The sequence below is a fragment of the Montipora foliosa genome, chromosome 7 (genome assembly GCF_036669935.1).
Source record: "Montipora foliosa isolate CH-2021 chromosome 7, ASM3666993v2, whole genome shotgun sequence".
NCBI lineage: Eukaryota > Metazoa > Cnidaria > Anthozoa > Scleractinia > Acroporidae > Montipora > Montipora foliosa.
In genome coordinates this window covers 42,738,171-42,760,670 of record NC_090875.1, presented here as the reverse complement: position 1 = coordinate 42,760,670, position 22,500 = coordinate 42,738,171, and the positions used below count along the sequence as shown (strand labels likewise).

General features: G+C 41.0%; 2 protein-coding genes across 2 annotated transcripts in view; one reads left to right on the top strand and one right to left on the bottom strand.

The window, feature by feature from the left end:
* LOC138011176 (uncharacterized) overlaps positions 1-22,500 on the bottom strand; it is a 68,820-nt gene that overhangs the window by 41,806 nt on the left and 4,514 nt on the right. The window lies entirely within an intron of this gene.
* Positions 988-2,034, top strand: LOC138011177 (uncharacterized). Its single transcript, XM_068858146.1, has 2 exons — positions 988-1,617; positions 1,711-2,034. The coding sequence occupies exons 1-2, from the start codon at positions 988-990 to the stop codon at positions 2,032-2,034; spliced, it is 954 nt and encodes a 317-aa protein (XP_068714247.1).

Genomic DNA, 22,500 nt, shown 5'->3' with positions numbered 1-22,500 from the left:
GGGACAGAAGCAGTGTTTATTCAAGTTGGCGGAGGCCGTGTAAGTATATCGCGTACGTGCTGTTTACAGTTTTACTTCGTGGAAACTATGTTCATTTTAGAATAAATCTTCTTGTTGTCGTTGCGGACAACCCTGCGTTCAGTTTAGTTTGCAAGCTACCCATCCTTAAGAACATTCGAACTCGTAACATTGGGGGCCTGTCCGGGAGAGGAATTTATTTGTTTGTCGACTACAGTAACCAGGAAAGGGCAGTTCAAGAAGAAAGAGTAACTGCTAAAGTAAGAAGAACTGTACAAGAGAGTATATTGTGTTTTTGCTGTGAAATACTGCTATGGAAATGGAAAAGCTCTTGAAGATGGGGAAAGAATTCGGATTGGAAGGAGAAAAGCTGCTAAAGTTTTTAGAAAAGCAACAAAAGCTAGAGGAAGAAAGATAAGAAAAACGTAGACAATTGGAGGAGGAAAGAGAAGAAAACTGCAAACAATAGGAAGAGGAAAAAGAAGAAAAACGTAGACAATTGGAAGAAAGGGAACGAAAAAGGAGGCAATTAGAAGAAGAAAAGGAAGAGAAACGTCGTTTACTCGAAGAAGATAGAAGAAGGGAAGACGAGGAAAGAGAAACAAGGCGACAAGAACGCGAACTACGAAAATTAGGAATGGCAGCGGGGCTGTTGAAACAGAAAGCTATTGAAGCGGCAAAAAGAGAACACGAGTTGGAGATTGCACGTTTGGCTGTGGCGAGTGCTGACGGGTGCCTGAAGTGAGAGTGGATAGGGCCAAGGCACCCTAGCTTCCCTCATTTGTCGATGGCAAGAACGACTTGGATGCTTACTTACAAAGATTTGGAAGATTTGCAGCGACAGCTAAATGGGAAAAGACAGGATGGGCTTCGAAACTTAGTGCTCTTTTGTCTGGTCGTGCGCAAGAAGTTTATTCGCGATTATCTTAGAAAGCAGCCCAAGATTACGACCGTGTAAAGCCAGCCTTGATGAAGAGATATGACCTTACGGAGGATGGTTATCGCCGTAAATTTAGAGCATCAAAGCCGGAAGTTGACGAGAGCCCAGAACAGTTTATAGTACGACTGGATAGATACTTGTTGCGTTGCTTGGAACTGTCGCACACTGAACGTTCTTTTGAAGACCTGAAAGATCTAATTCTGGAAGAACAGTTTATTGACTCTTGTCCAAAAGAGTTAGCTATTCACCTTCGTGAAAGAGCCCCGGAAACGCTTGACCATATAGCGAAAATCGCCGATCAATACTTGAAAGCACATGGAAAGCACCTGCTTAGCTCTGCGACCAAGAAGCCGCTGGCACAGCCCAAGGCGAAAGAAACAAAGAACGCACAGAGTGATACAACTGCGCTCCAGTGTTACAAGTGTAATGCCCGCGGACACAAAGCAATTAACTGCCCAGCTCTAGAAGGAAAGTGTTTCCTATGTGGCAAGCGAGATCATGAAGCGAGGACCTGTCGATTAGGTGGACGGAAGTCAGGAGCTCAAGGTAAAGATGGTAACCCTGTGCAACGTGGTCAAGTTAGTGCTGGCTGCTTTGTTAAGTCACCAGATCTTAACGCTACCCACGAGGAAGTCAAGTCCTGTATTCCAAATGATCAGGTTCTGTTAGCCTTTGGAAAGAAAGTCCCGTTGCTAAGTAATGCCTGTTTGAAATCCTAAACTGGAGTAAGAAGTAAGATGCCTGTTGAAAAGGGCAGAGTTGGAGAGGAGCATGTCGACATTTTAAGAGATACTGGATGCAGTGGAATTGTGGTCAAGGAGGACCTTGTTGCCGAGGATCAGTTCACAGGACACGTTAACGTCATGTTGCTTATTAACAACACAACGAGGAAGGTGCCAAAAGTTATAATTTATGTTGATACGCCTTATCTTAAGGGTCATGTAGAAGCGCAGTGCCTTTCAGATATTATCTACGACCTAATTATTGGTAATGCACGGGATGCAAGGGACGCACAAAATCCAGATCCCAGTTGGCAAGAGGCTTGTGCAGTAACTACCCGAAGTCAAGCCAAGTAAAAGAATGAACGCACGACCTTAAAGGTGCCTAGTACTCGTGAAAGCCATATTGTGGATAGAGAGAAGCTCAAGCAGATGCAGAGAGGAGATGAGAGTCTGCGTAAGTACTGGGATCGAGACGGTGTGCTAGTGAAGGGTCAGGCGAAGATTTCATTTGAAGAAAACTCTGGAATACTGTACCACCTGTACAAGCACCCTTACGTGAATGGTGGTAAACCGCTTAGACAAGTAAATGAAGGGGTAGTTTCTAAAGAAACTGTGGTGCTGCGTCGGTGGGGAAGTAGTATACAAAAATTTGGTTTTATCAACGGAGTTGATAATGTAAATTGGCCACCGTACAGAGATTCTAAAAGCTGACGTTTCGAGCGTTAGCCCTTCGTCAGAGCGAATCGAGGGATTATGGGTTACGTGTAGTTTTTATAGTAGAGTAGGAGCTACGCTATTGGTGGTAACATGGCAACGTGAAAAATAGGAATATATTAGTTAAATGAAAAGCGTTCGTTAATACCGTGAGGATTAAGGGTGCCGATTTGAAAGATGAATTTTAGTTCCAGATTCTTGCGGCTTTCCATCGTACCTAGATGTAGGGAAAGGCCGCAGATAGCCATGTGTTTTTTGGAGTGGTTAGGCAGATTAAAATGGCGAGCGACAGGCTTAGATGCATCCTTGTCATTCCTCTCAACATCGCGAAGGTGTTCGCGGAATCGGTCACCTAGTCGTCTACCTGTCTCACCAATGTATAATTTATTGCATAACCTACAGGTTATGCAATAAATGACATTTGCGGAGGGACATGTGAAACGATCGGTGATCTTAACAGATCGCTTAGGTCCCGATATCTTGCTAGTGTTAACAATGAAAAGACAAGTTTTGCATCGTGAGCGCGCGCATTTGAAAGTGCCGGGTTGCTCGTTAGTTTTGAGAGCGCTTCTAACTAAAAAGTTGCCTACGTTTTTGTCGCGTTTGAATGTAATAAGTGGAGGTTGCGAAAGAATTCTACCAGTCTCGGGATCATTTTGAAGTAATTTAAAATTACTAAGAATGATGCTTTTGACTGCGTGATTATGAGGATGGAAAGTGAGGGTGAATGGAATTCTGTCATTCTTATCTTTTTGTGACGTTTGTAGTAATGACTGTCGATCAAATTGTTGGGCGCGATGATGGCCCGCTTTGACCACAGAGACAGGATAGGCACGTTTTTCGAAGAACTGGCACATCTCCTCTGGTTTGCTGGAAAAATCGGAGTCATCACTACATAGACGTCGATGTCTATAAAATGGAGAATAAGGAATGGAGTTCTTGACATGTGATGGATGTGACGATGAATACAACAAATAACTGTGTGAATCAGTAGGTTTGTAGTGCACATTAGTACATAGCACGTTGCCTCTAATAGAAATTTTGATAACTAGGAAAGCCAATGAAGTTTCCGAAATTTCCCAGGTATATTTAAGAGCCGGATGAAAACAGTTGACGGAGGTTATAAATTGATCGAGTTTTTCTCTGCTGGATGAAATAGCGCCGATGCAGTCGTCGATGTAGCGGCCGTAGAGTTCAGGTTTGGGGCCGTTGTACTAATTAAAAAATTGGTGTTACATATCCTACAAAAAAGATTTGCATAGCTAGGTCCCATTCTTGTGCCCATCGCTACACCATTAATTTGTTTGTAATAGTTGCCGACGAATGAAAAACAGTTAAGCGTTAAAACTAACTCGGCAAGGCGGAGGAGCGTTTCCGAGCTAGGTTCTTTGACAGTGCGTTGATCGAAAAAGTGTTTAGGTGCTTGAAGACCTTCGCTATTAGGAATGACTGTGTATAGAGATGAAATGTCCATGGTGAAAATAAGCTTGTCTAGGCCGGAGAACTTGAAATCGTGGAAAATTTGTAGTGCGTATGTACTGTCTTTAGTGTATGATGGCAAAGATTTGACGATAGGCGTCATAATCCTGTCTAAAAAGCTAGAAAAGAGTTCGGTGGGGCAACTACAGGCAGAAACGATAGGGCGACCTGGGTTTTTGGGTTTGTGAATTTTAGGCAAGAAGTAAATGCACGAAGTTCTAGGGGTGTTGATGATGAGATTAGTGGCAGTGTCTGGTAATTCTTGATTAACTATAAGATTTTGAATGATGTCTTTGACAAGTTTTTGATTTTTGGAAGTGAGATCTTTAGGGATTTTGGCATAAAACGAGGTATCCGAAAGTTGCCGCAAAGCTTCTTTTTGGTAAAGGTGGGACCGCCAAACAACTACCGCGCCGCCTTTGTCGGCCGATTTGACAACTATGTCGTTGGGTTTACTAAGATTTTTGAGCACCGCCGCCCCTAAGATTTTTAAGCGCCGCCCACTCTTTCTTCGCCAAAGCTAGGTTTTGTAGTCACATCAACTTCATCGGCCGTTGCCTCAATTCTAAAGTCATTCCTAAAGGTTTTCGCTCGAACTTTCATGCGTCTACATTCTCACACTCAATCAGTATCTTCACCAAATTCGCTGTGCGCAAAATTCATTTTCACGTAATATTATGAGGATCACAATTAGAGCTATGTGCCAAAAACGAATCGCACTTGACAAACAAATTCTTTATTGCCGCTCCGAACTTTCCAAAATCTGTCCAGCAATTTTAGTACAATCTATTCGCGCTAAAATCCGACAACTTAATTCTGGACTGTTTGACCATTTACACCAAACCAAGACTCTAAAACTTCAACAATTAATAGGTCCGCAAATTACCGACGACACTACATTGCATAGCCATAATATTTAATTACAATTCCAGAAAATCTTCCGCTTACTGACTCAGAGAAATCTGTTCTCAGTAAGGGCCTAAACTTTGTCCCTATTACCAAACGCACCAACGAATTTTCTATTAAGCAAGATGTTGAAAAATTCCTTCGCCGCGTTCAGTTAAAAGCCTTTTTTCACGACAAAGAGGATGATTCGGACACTTCTAATAAAGATATTTTTGAAACACTTCTAGTTCGCAAATCCAAATGGACTCCCCCAGAGGGACAATTTGCCTCTTTAGATTTTTTCACCAAAAAATGCCGTCACGACATTCACAAACTTAAATTCAATCGCAACACTAAATTTTCCAAGCTTTCCTCGGAAGAGTGGGCGGCGCTTAAAAATCTTAGTAAACGCAACGACATAGTTGTCAAATCGGCCGACAAAGGCGGCGCGGTAGTTGTTTGGCGGTCCGACCTTTACCAAAAAGAAGCTTTGTGGCAACTTTCGGATACCTCGTTTTATGCCAAAATCCCTAAAGATCTCACTTCCAAAAATCAAAAACTTGTCAAAGACACCGTTCAAAATCTTATAGTTAATCAAGAATTACCGGACACTGCCACTAATCTCATCATCAACACCCCTAGAACTTCGTGCATTTACCTCTTGCCTAAAATTCACAAACCCAGCAACCCAGGTCGCTCTATCGTTTCTGCCTGTAGTTGCCCCAACGAACTCTTTTCTAGCTACTTAGACAGGATTATGACGCCTATCGTCAAATCTTTGCCATCATACATTAAAGACAGTACACACGCACTACAAATTTTCCGCGGTCTCAATTTCTCCGGCCTAGACAAACTTATTTTCACCATGGACATTTCATCTCTATACACAGTCATTCCTAATAGCGAAGGTCTTCAAGCACTTAATCACTTTTTCGATCAACGCACTGTCAAAGAACCTAGCTCGGAAACGCTCCTCCGCCTTGCCGAACTAGTTTTAACGCTTAACTGTTTTTCATTCGCCGGCAACTATTGCAAACAAATTAATGGTGTAGCGATGGGCACAAGAATGGGACCTAGCTATGCAAATCTTTTTGTAGGATATGTTGAACACCAATTTTTTAATCAGTACAACGGCCCCAAACCTGAACTCTACGGCCGCTACATCGACGACTGCATCGGCGCTATTTCATCCAGCAGAGAAGAACTCGATCAATTTATAACCTCCGTCAACTGTTTTCATCCGGCTCTTAAATATACCTGGGAAATTTCGGAAACTTCATTGGCTTTCCCAGATATCAAAAATTCTATTAGAGGCAACGTGCTATGTACTAGTGTGCACTACAAACCGACTGATTAACACAGTTATTTGTTGTATTCATCGTCACATCCATCACATGTCAAGAACTCCATTCCTTATTCTCAATTTCTTAGACTTCGACGTCTATGTAGTGATTACTCCGATTTTTCCAGCAAATCAGAGGAGATGTGCCAGTTCTTCAAAAAACGTGGCTATCCTGTCTCTGTGGTCAAAGCGGGCCATCATCGCGCCCAACAATTTGATCGACAGTCATCACTACAAACGTCACAAAAAGATAAGAATGACAGAATTCCATTCACCCTCACTTTCCATCCTCATAATCACGCAGGCAAAAGCATCATTCTTATTAATTTTAAATTACTCCGAAATGACCCCGAGACTGGTAGAATCTTTTCGCAACCTCCACTTATTACATTCAAACGCGACAAAAACGTAGGCATTTTTTTAGTTAGAAGCGCTCTCAAAACTAACGAGCAACCCGGCACTTTCAAATGCCCGCGCTCACGATGCAAAACTTGTCTTTTCATTGTTAACACTAGCAAGATATCGGGACCTAAGCGATCTGTTAAGATCACCGATCGTTTCACATGTACCTCTGCAAATGTCATTTATTGCATAACCTGTACGTTATGCAGTAAATTATACATTGGTGAGACAGGTAGACGACTAGGTGACCGATTCCGCGAACACCTTCGCGATGTTGAGAAGAATGACAAGGATGCATCTAAGCCAGTCGCTCGCCATTTTAATCTGCCTAACAACTCCAAAAAACACATGGCTATCAGCGGCCTTTCCCTACATCTAGGTACGTTGGAAAGCCGCAAGAATCTGGAACAAAAATTCATCTTTAAATCGGCACCCTTAATCCTCACGGTATTAACGAACGCTTTTCATTTAACTAATATATTCCTATTTTTTACGTTGCCATGTTATCACTAATAGCGTAGCTCCTACTCTACTATAAAAATTGCGCGTAACCCATAATCCCTCGATTCGCTCTGACGAGGGGCTAACGCTCGAAACGGCCGCTTGTAGATCTCTGTACGGTGGCCAATTTACATTATCAACTCCGTTGATAAAACCAAATTTTCGCTTAAACAAGTAGTTATGGTACCTGAGAAGTTGAGACTCCCCATTATGGAAGTAGTTCATGGATGGATCATGGGCGGTTACATGGCCATCAAGAAAACAACAGACAAGATCCAGAGTGCATTTTATTGGCCTGGAATTCAAGGCGACATAACCCTATTTTGCAAGGCCTGTGACGTTTGTCAGAAGACTGTAAGTAAGGGATCAGTGCCGAAGGTACCGTTGGAGAAGATGCCACTGATTGATAAACCCTTTAAGAGAGTAGCAATAGATCTTGTTGGTCCTATCAGGAGGGTCGTCCAATACTCACATATAGACTCCGTTGGTGTTAGTACTGATAAGAAGAGTCTACATTGGTACGAATGGTACGATTGGTACAACTAGAAAATGATGTCATTCCAATGGTTATACTGGTGAATATGTATCTCATTAACGGAACTTAGGTGATTTTCTCATGTGGTGTGGCTGGGTACAGGGCAATTCCAGTGGACCATTGGTACCAATGGTACGATTGGTACCACTAGAAAATGATGTCATTCCAATGGTTCTACTGGTGAATAGGTATCTCATTAAGGGACCTTAGGTGATTTTCTCATGTGGTGTGGCTGTGTACAGGACAATTCCAATGGACCATTGGTACCAATGGTACGATTGGTACCATTAGAAAATGACGTCTTTCCAATGGTTCTACTGGTGAATATACATCTCATTAAGGGGAATCAGATTATTTTTTCATGTGATCCATGACAATTATAGCTCGCTATTAGTTGGTGTAAAAGCGAACTTGTTTTGCGTGGTTGGCTTATTCACTACTTGTACAATCCCATAATACACTCTATTACCCCCCAAAACTTTTGCATAATCATTGTTTGCAATTTCTCCTGGGACATGAAAATGTCCCAAGAGAAGTCGAAAACAATGCCTATGCAGATTTTTGGGGGGTAAAAGAGGTGTATTATGGGATTTGTGGAAGTAGTGAATAGACGGAGGAATATTCATAATATTTAGTATTCCGTCCTTTTACTTCGTGTAAAAGAGAACTTGTTTTGTGTGGTTGGCTTATAAAACGAGGAATATTCATAATGGTTATTGGAATGACATAATTTTCTATTAGTACCAATAGTACCATTGGTACCAATGGACCATCGGAATTGCCCTGTACCCAGCTAGATCACATGACAAAATAAACTAAGTCCCCTAAATGCGATGAATATTCACCCGTAGAACCATTAGAATGACATTATATTCTATTGGTACCAATCGTACCACTGGTACCAATGGGACCATCGGAATTGCCTTGTACCTAGCCAGACCACATGAGAAAATAATTTCACCAGTAGAACCATTGGAATGACATCAATTTCTTTCGGTACCAATGGTACGATTGGTACCAATGGACTATCGGAATTGGGAAAATAATCAAAGTCACCTTAGTGAGATGCATATTCACCAACAGAACCGTTGGAATGACTTTCTTTTCTATTGGTATCAATCCTACCATTGGTACCAATGGACCATCGAAATCGACGAATCGTATCCGTTTGTGTATATTGGACATGACTGCCTATCAGTCCCCCGAATGAAGAAGGACACAGATATATATTGACACTGGTAGATTTTTGGACTCGCTTCCCTGAGGCTGTGCCACTAAAGAACATTGACACTCAGATTGTAGCAAAGGCATTGGTAGATATCTTCAGCCGTCTCGGAGTACCCGAAGAAATCCTGAGTGATCTGGGTACGCAGTTTGTTTCTGACTGCATGAGAGAAGTCACCCGACTACTAAGCATTAAACAGCTTACAACAACACCCTATCACCCGATGTGTAACGGTTTGACGGAGAAGTTCAACAGAACGATGAAGTCTATGCTGAAGAGACTGTGTGGTGAGCAGCCACAAGACAGTGGCATCGCTACATAAACCTCGCTGTTGTTCGCTTATCGTGAAGTTCCCCACTAAGAGTCCACTGATTTTTCACCGTTCGAGCTGTTATATGGAAGAGCTGTTAGAGGACCAATGGCTAAACTCAAACAGCTGTGGACGAAAGAAGTTGACGAGCCTGAGGTAAACAACAGTTATCAACTCATTTCAGACGAGCCGGTTAGATCAAGACCTTACCCAGTACCTGATAGCATCAGACAATCACTGAGAAAAGATATTGCCGACATGATCAAAATGGGAGTCATTAGAGAGTCCAGTTCTCCGTATGCGTCACCTGTGGTAGTAGTGAAGAAAAAAGACAACGCAAATCGCGTGTGCGTTGATTATCGGAAATTAAATAAACTAACTGTATTTGATCCCGAACCTATGCCAACTGCTGAACATTTGTTTCGGAAGCTTAGTGGAGACAAGTTCTACTCAAAATTGACCTTAGCAAGGGATATTGGCAGATAACAATACCAGAGGAGGACATATACAGAAAACGGCGTTCGTAACACCTGACGGGACGATTTCTTGAATATGCCGTTTGGAATGATCAACTCGGCAGCAACACTGAAGCGTGCAATGAAGAAGTGGTTAGAAAATCTAGTTGTCGATTTCTACTGGGATGATATATTGGTTGACACCTGTACGTGGGAAGAACATATTAAAGCCCTAAGAGAGCTATTTTCGCGCCTTGTTTAAGCGGGGTTGACTATTAGACCTAATAATAATAAATAATAATAATAATAATAATAATAATAATAATAATATTTATACAGGGGGCGTTCTCACATTAAGTTCCCACATTAAGTGTTCTCACATTAAGTGGTTTTCGGAACTGCCCTACTAAGTTCCTATTCGGAGTAAACAGTGTGGATTTCCTAGGGCATCGACTGGAGCAAGGAGTGACTGGTCTACATCAGGATAACGTGGAGAATCATTTATGGGTCTAGCAGAATGCTACATAGATTTCATCCCCAACTTTGCAGCGATCGCAGTGCCCTTATCTGATCTCACATGGAAAGGCCAACCCAATAAACTTGAGTGCGATGAAGCACATGAGAAAGCCTACCGAACAGTCAAGTCTTACCTAACAAGTGAGCCTATTCTACGACTCCCCGATCCAGCTAAACCCTATTTCTTAAGGACGGACGCCTCCAACAGTGGAATCGGTGAAGTATTAATGCAGAAAAATGATGAAAAGTTGTTTCCCGTTTGCTACGCAAGCAAGAAATTCAGTGGCAAGTGCAGAAAGGAACTAAAGTGTGACAGAAGCAGTGTTTATTCAAGTTGGCGGAGGCCGTGTAAGTTTATCGAGTACGTGCTGTTTAGAGTGTTACTTCGTGGAAACTACGTTCATTTTGGCAATTTTTCTTCTTTGGATAAATTTAGGACATTTCTTCTGAAAGGGGGTTATGTTACGAAAAATAGCATTGCGTGACTAGCGTTATTTTCTAGAAGCTTCCCGAGAGTTCGTAGTTTGTTAATTTTTGGGTTCCTGCGTAAACGTTTCTAAATCGGTGTGTTTTGTAATCTTTCTATAATTAGATTGTTTACTCTTTTAGAAAGTTCTAGAATATCATTGTGAAAGTATATAATCAAGCAAGTCTGAGCGATGTTTTTAACTAGTTTTCACAAGCGAAGGGAGTTGGCGTTAGCCGTGTTTAGTCAAGTGTGACAGAAGCAGTGTTTATTCAAGTTGGCGGAGGTCGTGTATGTTTATCGAGTACGTGCTGTTTAGAGTTTTACTTCGTGGAAACTACGTTCATTTTGGAATAAATCTTCTTGTTGTTGTTCGGACAACCCTGCGTTCAGTTTAGTTTGCAAGCTACCCATCCTAAAGAACATTGGAACTCGTAACAGCAATGATGAGTAATAATTACCCAGAGGGGAGGGGGGGGGGACTCCCATATGGAACATACGGGGATGCTCGTCCGAAATTTTGAATTTAACCCCTAAAGGAGACCATGTGGGCGTGGCTCAAGCTTTTTGTGACCCTTAAAGGATACCAATCTGGGCGTGGCTTAAGCAAATTTTGACCCCTAAAAATTGGACTTCTGTTTCTCTTCGCGTAATTCTGTGTTTCTTCGCGGAACCCTAAACTAGACCTTGGCGGCTTAAAACATTGGCGCTTTGCCTGGAACACCCTAAGCGAGACCAAAATCGAAAATTTACACCCCTAAGCGAGACGACGAGCATCCCCGTCTGTTTCATATGGGAGTCCCCCCCCATAAATACTTTTGTCCGTTGGCCATTTTAATTTCAACAGGAAAAGAAAACAAACAGCGGTTACAAACATTTTCATTTTATACTTGACGTTTCGTATGTTGCAGCATACATCATCAGAAGTGACAGTTAAAACTGTTACACAGAATTTTAAAAACTAGAGCGAGGAACTGGTGACTAGTTAAAAAGTGTGATAACAAAATAGTAACTTCCGGTAGTCGATTTTTCCGGAAGAAATTAATAAAGAAAAAGCTTCTCACTACCAATGTTTTCATTGAGAGAGGGTTTTAAGTCACTGATTAATAGCGTTTCTTTAATTTTACATTGCATGTCGGACTTTCCAGTTGCGAGGATTTCAAAATGGTCCCATTTGATGTTATGACCGGTAGAAATTGTATGGTCTGCAACAGCAGAGGCGTGGCCGACTTGTGTAAGAGCTTTGAAATGCTCGGACTTCCTGTCATGCAATCTTCTTTTTGTTTTGCCGATGTAGAAGGAATCACAGTCCCAACAACTGGCTTTGTATACTATTTTTGATCTTTGAGAACGACTGAAACGATCTTTGTAGGGAAAAAAAGACTTAACCCTGCAAGTGTTTTGAAAAATAACCCTAAGATTGACACAGCCATAAAACTTACTAATACAAGATTTAACACGTCGAGTAAGAGCTTCACTTTGAAAGCCCAAAAAAGGCAAGACAAGAATGATATCTTTCTTAGGAACAGTGGTGGCAGGTTCAGCAGACCTGCTCTTTTGTCTGTTCAAAACATCATTAATGTTATAACAAAGGACGCCTCTTGGGTAACCATTTTTAACCGTCACTTCTGATGATGTATGCTGCAACATACGAAACGTCAAGTATAAAATGAAATTGTTTGTAACCGCTGTTTGTTTTCTTCTACTCCAAACCATGTTATGTATTAAAAACTCAATTTAACGGTTCCCTTGAATTAAACTGGCAATTTGAACATATACCCATAAAACGTCTGAAAAGGTGAAACTACCAGAAAACAAAATAATCATATCACCTAACCAACGAAATTATAAGACTGACAGGTACATGTAAAAGTCATATTTGGCTTCTGGTTGGCCAAAGCTTTCTTTAAAAGCCTTACCGTTTTCCTTTTTTTTGTAATTCTGCATGCCATAACATGTGAGGTGGGACACTGGCTCACAGTCTTGGCGATTTGTACCTCACCCCCATCAACAAACAGCACTGTACTGTATAACATAATTACTAAAATTTTCATCTTTGACACTATTAGACTTATAATGTGTGAAGAAACGGAAGCTTTTAATTAATGTCATGTTTACCGTTTGTTTTTCAAAACTTATGGAGAAGACAACTACATTGTGGCACTTAAGTGATAAAGACACTAACAGGCATGTCTAGTCATCCAAATAAACGAATGGCCATTATTACTCTGATGTTTTTGTGTTGAAATGGTTCATTAAGTTCAGTGGCATAACAATTCACTCGCAGTGCTTCTATTACGCGTTCCACTGCCACTGGTCGTTCACTTCAGATAACTTCGTCGAGTGTTCTACAAATGAAAACTTGGAAATTGTAGCAACCATAAGGACTAACACTAAACGGACCGGTTGCAACTGCCAATATCTTCTCTACAGCTCTTCGCCTTACATTGACAGATATTGAGAGCTGCAGTGCTACGATGGCCAGACATTGCTTCCAGTTCACCGTGCAAAGAGCCGCCTAGGTGTGATATTTTTCTCTCAAGCTCCCCCAAGACCTTTACTTCGCTGGACGCTTCAAGTTGTGGAAGAAAACTTTCACTGAAAAAATCTCGGGGTTGCTTGAGGGTATGGGTAAGACCAAGGGTGAGGGTAAGGGTAAGGATACGAATACATAAAGTATCCTAAACATGCATAAAAGCTCACCTTAGGCCTAATTAGGCCTAAACAAAAGTTTTTAGGCCTGAGAATAGCTTGTATGCATGTTTAGGATACTTTCTGTATTCGTAGTGTGGCCCAGTGGTAAGGGCGCTTGTCTTGAGATCCGGAGATCCCGGGTTCAAGACCCGCTCTGACCACTCGCTGAATTTGTTCCTGGTAGTCCCTGGTTCAACTTCCCAGCTGCACTTGTAAATAGCCAACTGGTTTGCCTCCGGCTAGTTGGGATTCTTAACAGTTGTTGTTTTTGTGTTCTGTTGTTTCGTTGATTGCTTCATTGACCCTGAAAAGCCCTTATGGGGAGTGGTCAATTAAGTATGTAAGTATGTGTATCCTTACCTTTACCCTCACCCTTGGTCTTACCCTTACCATCCTTTTTAAAAACGGTGCAGTAAGAAGCAGAAGTGTCATCTTCTGAGGGAACGTTTTCGCTCGACGGCTGAACACCACAAAGCTTACGCTTTCTCTATTACTTTGCAGTATGGAATTACCTGAAACATTTTCCGAAATTCCTGAGGACTTTTTCCCGGTACCCTTTTCAATATTGATTCCGAAATCTAGACGCCTGTATTCCACTTGAGAAAGCCATAATTAAATATTCAACATCGCCATTTCACAATGTCATGTGGGCACGCTCCAGTGATTTGTTATGACGTCGTGCTCAACACTTGCGCTCGTCTCGGGAAACCGACTTCCGTTTACTATAAATAAGTTTAGTGATACTGGCATATCCCGGCCAACGCCCCTACTCTGCCTCTATGTCCCTCATTTTCTCCTGACCGTCCGTACGTCCACTCCTCCATGTCTGCCAATGTGACCAATATCACGCTGGTTTACAGCACACATCTTTGATATGGCAATTCCATATGATGGTCAATTGACAGCTGTCAAGCAAGGTATTCGCTGACCAGTGTCTCGTGACCATATCGCGGGCTCGGTTTTAGCTCATCGAGGTCAGCTGTTTTTTTGAAGTTGACTGTTGACCAGGTACTGGTTTTCGATTGGATTGCAGGCTCAAACCAGTTTAAGTCACCTAAACATAGATGAGGCTTGATTTATCGCGCGCTTACTTTGGTTCGACCCGGCTACACGGCCATACTATGTCAACTAAAGCTTAACAGTCAACGCTTTTCGTGCTCAGGTGGAAAACAGTTTGGAAAATATTTTCTCTCTGCATTTTTCTCTGGTTTTAATCCAGTTTGACATAATGTCATAGACCGCTTTCATAAATGGAGACCACTTTTCCATTCTTTTGTCTTTATGTTAATTAGACCTACTCCCCTCATTTTGAAACAAATGTTCTTTTGAAATTTGCTCGTTGTAGCGAGGCTACAATAGTTAGGCTTAGTAGCATTAAAACAAAAGAAATTTTTTTATTTGGCCGCCATTATGAAAGAGGTCTATGATAGCTGTGGTCCACACTGGTGGCTATGCAGTTATTCAAGTCCAGCATCGGAGAGATATAAACTTAAGGCTGTGTTTTTATTTTTAATTTGTTTAGAGCTGCTTTTTTCTCTGTATTGCAATTTTTGGCATATCTTTAGAAGCTCAAATAAGGTTGCATGATGCCTGGGAGAACTATGACTAGAACAGAACGAAAAAATAGGGAAAGACAAAACAGAATACCAGTAATAGCTCAAACTTGGTGGAACAAGTTACTCCACAAATCATTTTCTTGGGCACTAAACAGTTAACATTTTTACGGATACCTTATTTTAAGTGGATGCGTATTTTTACTGGTGCATGCTAGAGAAAATCAAATATTTTCAAATTTTTCCTGCACAGCCCAAAAACGGATTTTGATCAATTTTTTTTTTCAGATGTAGCCTATTATGTCTCTAAATGCACTGTATAGTTTTTTAAGTCGTGTGTTTTTATTTTGGAGTTAGTGTCGAAATCACCATTAATTCCGCAGCAATTAACGCTTACGTTGCCGTCAACTTTCGCCACCAAAACCAATTCTTATCAGCTCGAAACCTCCTAAAAGCTCTTATGTGGTATCTCGATATCTGGTTTACGTGATTTGTTTAAAAATTTGAATCACGGCTAGCACCCGAAATAATTCCAACATCAAGACGTTTGGTTTTACTTGACTGAAGATACCCCTGAAACCGCATCGTTTTTCAACATGCGATAAAGCTCAAAAGCTAACAATATTTGCACCATTAACTCTCTAAGTGATAAGCTTTCAAGTGATATAAAAATTTCTTTGGGCAATTGTATACGCGCTGCCGGACAAGTCATCAAATTCATGTGTTTTTGACCTTTCGACATCAAACGTCCTAATTTGCATATTCATCGAGTCACTTCGATTTCAAGTTCTTGTTTCAACTTGTTTATGGCAAAAATTGCAACTGTTACAATACTTCCTACCTGTTTATGGCTTTGCCGTTGTTTAGAACCTCCAATTTTACCACAAATCACGTAAATAGTGTCAGCCAACAGTTGGTGTACATCCGATTACTATTCAATGCGTCCATGTCCCAGTGTCAGTTCACTTTAGCAGTGATGACAATTTCTTATAATGACCAAATTGGCTCAACCTTTTCCTGGTAACCTCATAATATCTGTTCCATAGAAAACTTTCCCGTTCAGCTGGGAACCGTATTCCTTCAAACCCAATGATACACGAGTTCACGTTTGGTTGATGTGTGGTTTTAGACGCACCGCCCATAAACCAATAGTTTTGGCCTGAAGGAACATAACAGCAGCAGACCAGTAGTGCTGTAAGAATAAATTGGTGTTAAGTTTGACTTAAATCGAGTTTTAGGATAGTCATACCCACCCTTCCCACGAATTTCTTTTGGAGGAAATAAGCATGGGAGCCGTACCCAAACCTGAATTGCGTGCTTGCTTACTCCCATTGTACTCTCAATTTCTAGCTACACCCTTCCGACACATCAGTTTTCAAGGTTACATTCATCACCATTTGCTTAAAAATATACACTAACGCAGCCTTCTTTATTTTGAGAGTGATTTAAGGAAAAACATCAAAAACTCGCTCTTTCTTTTTCATTTCGAAATTGGAAGTTAAAATTCTCAGTTAGTTGAAAACCGTGAACTTTGAAAGGACCTCTTTTAGCAGAATCGCTCCGACATGAGCAACCATCAACTGAACTGCCGCGTGCCATTCTCTAGCTATAAATTGCCTCGAAGGAAGTGTGGAAGCGAAGACGGTAGCCCCAGGCAGGAGATTACTCAAATGGGGATTGGACTGACATATGAAGCAAAATCTAGATCCGCTGGGATATTACAATGTAAATCTACTGATTTGCATGACCCTTGATGTAGAAAATCTGCCTTCAGTAGCTCATCGCAAAAACCAAGTCTCCAGAGATTTCCGATATGCGCGCGACTTTGGAAGCACAGCAAAAGAAGGATTAAAATGCACAGCTTCGACTTCATGGTCTGCTTATTATCACACAAGCTGTGGGTCAGGGTGCCGGGTCCCGGAGCCGGTCCATCAATACTATTCCCTCCAGCGATTAAAGCCACGAGAGAGTACATTTCAAAGATGCAGGACTGGGAAAGTGCGCATGGGTCTATGCGACAAAGAATTGTGTGCCAGGAAATCACAATGGCAAGGGCTGGAACAGTTCCAGATTACCTGTATCAAAAGGAAGTTCAGGTTAGAGAAAAAGTCAGCTTTCGGTCGACTTCAAATGCCATAAACAGAGACATGCCGCACCAGGACGAACCTGAGGAGAATACTGTTGAAGACGAAGTGTCCGAATTCGACTCCGGTAGTGATTAAGGAAGTTGTGCGGGTGAAGATTCAGTTATAGAAGAAGAAAGTAATTAAGGGAATCTACAAATTACTCGGGATATATTTTCTTATGAAAGCAAAATCCCGATTTGGCCCATTCGTTCATTTTAACGGTCGATACGTTTTCCAAAGTAGAGACAGGAACAGGAAATCAGCTGTCTCTTTAAAATGGCCTGCCAGCACCTGTCGTTGCCGACAGTTACATTCAGTTGCGCTGGGTAAGGCACGGCAAGGAAACAGCTTCGTTACGGCGCATTTTGCTCCTCACCTGTGCTGACTTAAGTGTACCTAATCAACATTGATAGCAAATAGAAATGCAAGCACCTAATGTTCACTCCTTTCAATCCTCTGTAAGTGGCGTTTTTCAGTCTAACTGAACTTTTGTAATTTCTGACGATTAGATGACTTAATGAATTGGTCAGAAATTTATTCTGACGCCACAATGGAGAGGCTCGCGGGGTGTCACGGGACTAGTTAAGGGTATTTAACAGTTTCGGCGGGAGACTTAGGTCATTCTAGGTCACTCAGTCTCCCTGTCTGTTTTCTTTTTTAATTATGTGCTGTTTTAATTATTTTCACCCTTTCTTCGGGGTTTTATGCTGCTGCATTAGATGAGGAATACGTTTCCACAAGGTTTTTGGCCACGTCTAAAGGGTGGTTTTTTAGTGGTTTTTCGTATCTGGCGTAGCATAACTTCTATGAGATTATATTTAACGTCAGTTCTTATAGTAGGCTTGCGTTGTATTTGTAGTAGGATTGTCTTGCATTTGTACAGCTCACTGACACATCCTACATAAACTTTCACTCGTAGCTCGTTGTAGTGTAGTCAGAATGATCTATAATAAACTTACGATTGAAATATGGCGTTGAGGTCGAGCAAAGTGGTTTCAGCCAACTAGGCGGGATCGGGATGGAAATGCTCATTGCGACGGGATGACGGGATGGAACAAAAATAGCGGCAGGATACGTGATTAAAAAAGCCTATTTTGGACCCTCGAGAACTGTCTATCACGCGTCACGCTGAATTTTACAACTGTAACTACTCGTCATTACTTTAACCGTGAAGACTTGAAGAAGTAGTCTGATCGTGAATCACGGAAAATCCATTTGCCACTCTCAAAATAGAGAAGGCTGCGTTAGTGTATAATTTTAAGCAAAAAGTGATGAATGTAACCTTGAAAACTGATGTGTCGATGTAGAAATTGAGAGTACAATGAGAGTAGGCAAGCACGCAATTCAGGTCTGGGTACGACTTCCATGCTTATTTCCTGCGAAAGAAATTCGTGGGAAGGGTGGGTATGACTATCCTAAAACTCGATAAAAGTCAAACTTAACACCAATTTATTCTTACAGCACTACTGGTCTGCTGTTATGTTCCTTCAGGCCAAAACTATTGGTATATAGGGGGTGCGTCTAAAACCGCACATCAACCAAACTTTACCGGAAAATAACTGAATGTCACGTGAACTCGTGTAACATTGGGTTTGAAGGAATACGGAATGCGGTTCCCAGCTGCACGGGAAAGTTTTCTATGGCAAGGATATTCAGTTTGTGATACTATGAGGTTACCAGGAAAAGGTTGAGCCAATTTGGCCATAAAAAGAGAATGTCATCATTGCTAAAGTGAACTGACGCTGGTACATGAACGCATTGAATAGTAATCGGATGTACACCAACTGTTGGCTGACATTATTTATGTGATTTGTGGTAAATTTGGAGGTTCTAAACAACAGCAAAGTCATAAACAGGTAGGAAGTATTGTAACAGTTGCAATTTTTGCCGTAAACAAGTTGAAACAAGAACTTCTAAGTGACTCGATGAATATGCAAATTAGGACGTTTGATGTCGAAAGGTCAAAAATACATGAACTTGGTGACTTGTTACGCAGCGCGTATACAATTGCCCAAAGAAATTTTAATATCACTTGAAAGCTGATCACTTAGAGAGTTAACGGTGCAAATATCGTTAGCCTTTGAGCTTTATCGCATGTTGAAAAACGATGCGGTTTCAGGGGTACCTTCAGTCAAGTAAAACCAGACGTCTTAAAGTTAAAATTAATTCGGGTGCTAGCCGTGATTCAAATTTTTAAAAAAAACCACTTAAACCAGATATCGAGATACCACAGAAGAGCTTTTAGGAGGTTTCGAGCTGATACGAATTGGTTTTGGTAGAGAAACTTCACATCAAAGTAAGCGTTAATTTCTGCGGAAAAAATGATGATTTCGACACGATTTCTTAAATTCGCATTTTCTCCAAAATAAAAATACACATGGCTTAAGAAACTATACAGTGCATTTAGAGACATAATAGGCTACATCTGGACAAAATTTGAGCAAAATCCATTTTCGAGCTGTGGCCACCTTTTGTTCGATTTTTGTGGACATGCAAGTCTTAAAAAGTGGTTTAATTGGTTTTTCCTTTGTTCAGAAATGAGACTCAAATTTTTATTTTCAACTGGAATTAAATAAAAATTATCTGTACTCTTTTGGACGTAAAGAAATAGTTGATTTGTTTGTTTGTTTTGCTCTGAAATAACAACAACACTTTATTAACAGATCACCATTTACATGGAGTCATTTGCGCCCGCAAATAGCAGGTGGGAGAATTTTTGAGGAGGTAAATAAAAGCACCGTATGCACTCTAGATCTGGGTTCAGAAAAAATGCGTCAACCGAAGGACGCGGCTTTGCAGCACGAGGATTTTTTGTAGATGGGATTTAGCAGCTTGACCCCAAGAAGCCAAACCATAAGACAGGTAGGGTAGTATCAAAGAGCGATAAATACTTAATAAAGTAGTAAAAGGGATGAGGTGCCTAAGACGTGCAATAACTCCAATAATTCTACTTATTTTTGGTGCGACATAGTCAATGTGGTGTTTCCAGCTCAAATGATTGTCCAGTAAGAAACCTAGATATTTAACATAATCCTTACATTAAAGGGAAGTAAAACAGAGATTATTATTATCAAACATTTGAATATCGACCGGACGGTCCATCTTACGTTGGTAAAGACGAAAAATAACAAAGTTTGACTTTTTAGCGAGCAAACGTGCAAGTGCTTTTCGATGTACCTCGACAATAACAAGAAAAAATTGCCTTTATGTTATAAACACGTAATGGCAATGAGCTCTCTTAAAAATACGGATAAATAACGCCAGCTTGTGTTTTGAAATGTTTGTTTAAAGCTCCTACAGTTAATTTGTTGGAGTCGATCTTGTTGGAAGTTTGTCCTTTCTTGGTTGCATTGCCGTATTTTTGCCGATTCTTGTTCCAAGCCAAGCTGGCATGTTTCAATGATTTACCTCAAAATGTGACTGATCTCGTTTTCAGAGGTAAAGTGGAAAAAACAGAACATCAGTAAAACTCTTTTTTGACCTTGAACTGACAAAGTTTCCTGACGGTTTCTAGTTTTAGCGTGATTCCTATTCGCCGGATATTGACAGTTGACTCTTAAATGGCTTTTTCCTTTTTCATTCGCTCGCTAAGAATGTGCTTGTTTTCTTCTAAAACTCATGCGATTCAAGAAAAAAAGTCATTGCCAAACTGGTGAATTCCAAAGTAAACTTCGCTTGAAAAACCGATATCGCACTCATCGCTTCGTGATTCATGCGATATCGGTTCTTTGCATGAAATTTACCGTGGAATATCACTAGTTAGGAAATGCATTTTTCTACGGAAGAAAGCGAAGAAAATGATTTGATTAAGTAGTAGTCGCAAACACCAAAACGCGAAAAATTCGAAAACCTTTCCTGTTCACTAACCTTACAGGCAGTAAGAATAAATAACCAGGGAGCTCCGCTTTTAGGCTTGGCTAAATGTACACATTATTTTTGTCGGCCACCCTCACAAACTACACGTAACCCATAATCCCTCGATTCGCTCTGACGAAGGGCTAACGCTCGAAACGCCAGCTTTTAGAATCTCTGGACGGTGGCCAATTTACATTATCAACTCTGTTGATAAAACCAAATTTATGTATACTACTTCCCCACCGACGCAGCACCACAGTTTCTTTAGAAACTACCCCTTCATTCATTCAACCGCTACGACCACTAACCTTGTGTTCTAGTATTTTTTAATCCACAGATTTCTAGTAGGAGACCCAAGACGACGATGCCAAGCTTGAAGAAACTCACCAAGGAGCTACGCCAGGAAATCGTAAGTTATCTTTTTCCTTTTCCCACACTTAGCAGTAACTTAGCTTTCCGTTTAGCCACTCTCATTTTCGCCAAAAGTAGGTTTTGTAGTCACATCAACTTCATCGGCCATTGCCTCAATTCTAAAGTCATTCCTAAAGGTTTTCGCTCGAACTTTCATCCGTCTACATTCTCTCACTCAAATCAGTATCTTCACCAAATTCGATGTGCGCAAAATTCTTTTTCACGTAATATTATGAGGATCACAATTAGAGCTATGTGCCAAAAACGAATCGCACTTGACAAACAATTTCTTCACTGCCGCTCCGAACTTTCCAAAATCTGTCCAGCAATTTTAGTACAATCTATTCGCGCTAAAATCCGACAACTTAATTCTGGACTGTTTGACCATTTACACCAAACCAAGACTCTAAAACTTCAACAATTAATAGGTCCGCAAATTACCGACGACACTACATTGCATAGCCATAATATTTAATTACAATTCCAGAAAATCTTCCGCTTACTGACTCAGAGAGGTCTGTTCTCAGTAAGGGCCTAAACTTTGTCCCTATTACCAAACGCACCAACGAATTTTCTATTAAGCAAGATGTTGAAAAATTCCTTCGCCGCGTTCAGTTAAAAGCCTTTTTTCACGACAAAGAGGATGATTCGGACACTTCTAATAAAGATATTTTTGAAACACTTCTAGTTCGCAAATCCAAATGGACTCCCCCAGAGGGACAATTTGCCTCTTTAGATTTTTTCACCAAAAAATGCCGTCACGACATTCACAAACTTAAATTCAATCGCAACACTAAATTTTCCAAGCTTTCCTCGGAAGAGTGGGCGGCGCTTAAAAATCTTAGTAAACGCAACGACATAGTTGTCAAATCGGCCGACAAAGGCGGCGCGGTAGTTGTTTGGCGGTCCGACCTTTACCAAAAGGAAGCTTTGCGGCAACTTTCGGATACCTCGTTTTATGCCAAAATCCCTAAAGATCTCACTTCCAAAAATCAAAAACTTGTCAAAGACACCATTCAAAATCTTATAGTTAATCAAGAATAACCGGACACTGTCACTAATCTCATCATCAACACCCCTAGAACTTCGTGCATTTACTTCTTGCCTAAAATTCACAAACCCAACAAACCCAGGTCGCCCTATCGTTTCTGCCTGTAGTTGCCCCACCGAACTCATTTCTAGCTACTTAGACAGGATTATGAAGCCTATCGTCAAATCTTTGCCATCATACATTAAAGACAGTACACACGCACTACAAATTTTCCGCGATTTCAATTTCTCCGGCGAAGACAAACTTATTTTCACCATGGACATTACATCTCTATACACAGTCATTCCTAATAGCGAAGGT

Coding starts and splice junctions, on each gene's coding strand:
- LOC138011177 (XM_068858146.1), top strand. CDS start 988: ATGAAGAGATATGACCTTACGGAGGATGGTTATCGCCGTAAATTTAGA. Junction 1,618..1,710: donor CCTGTATTCCAAATGATCAG/GTTCTGTTAGCC, acceptor CCTGTTGAAAAG/GGCAGAGTTGGAGAGGAGCA.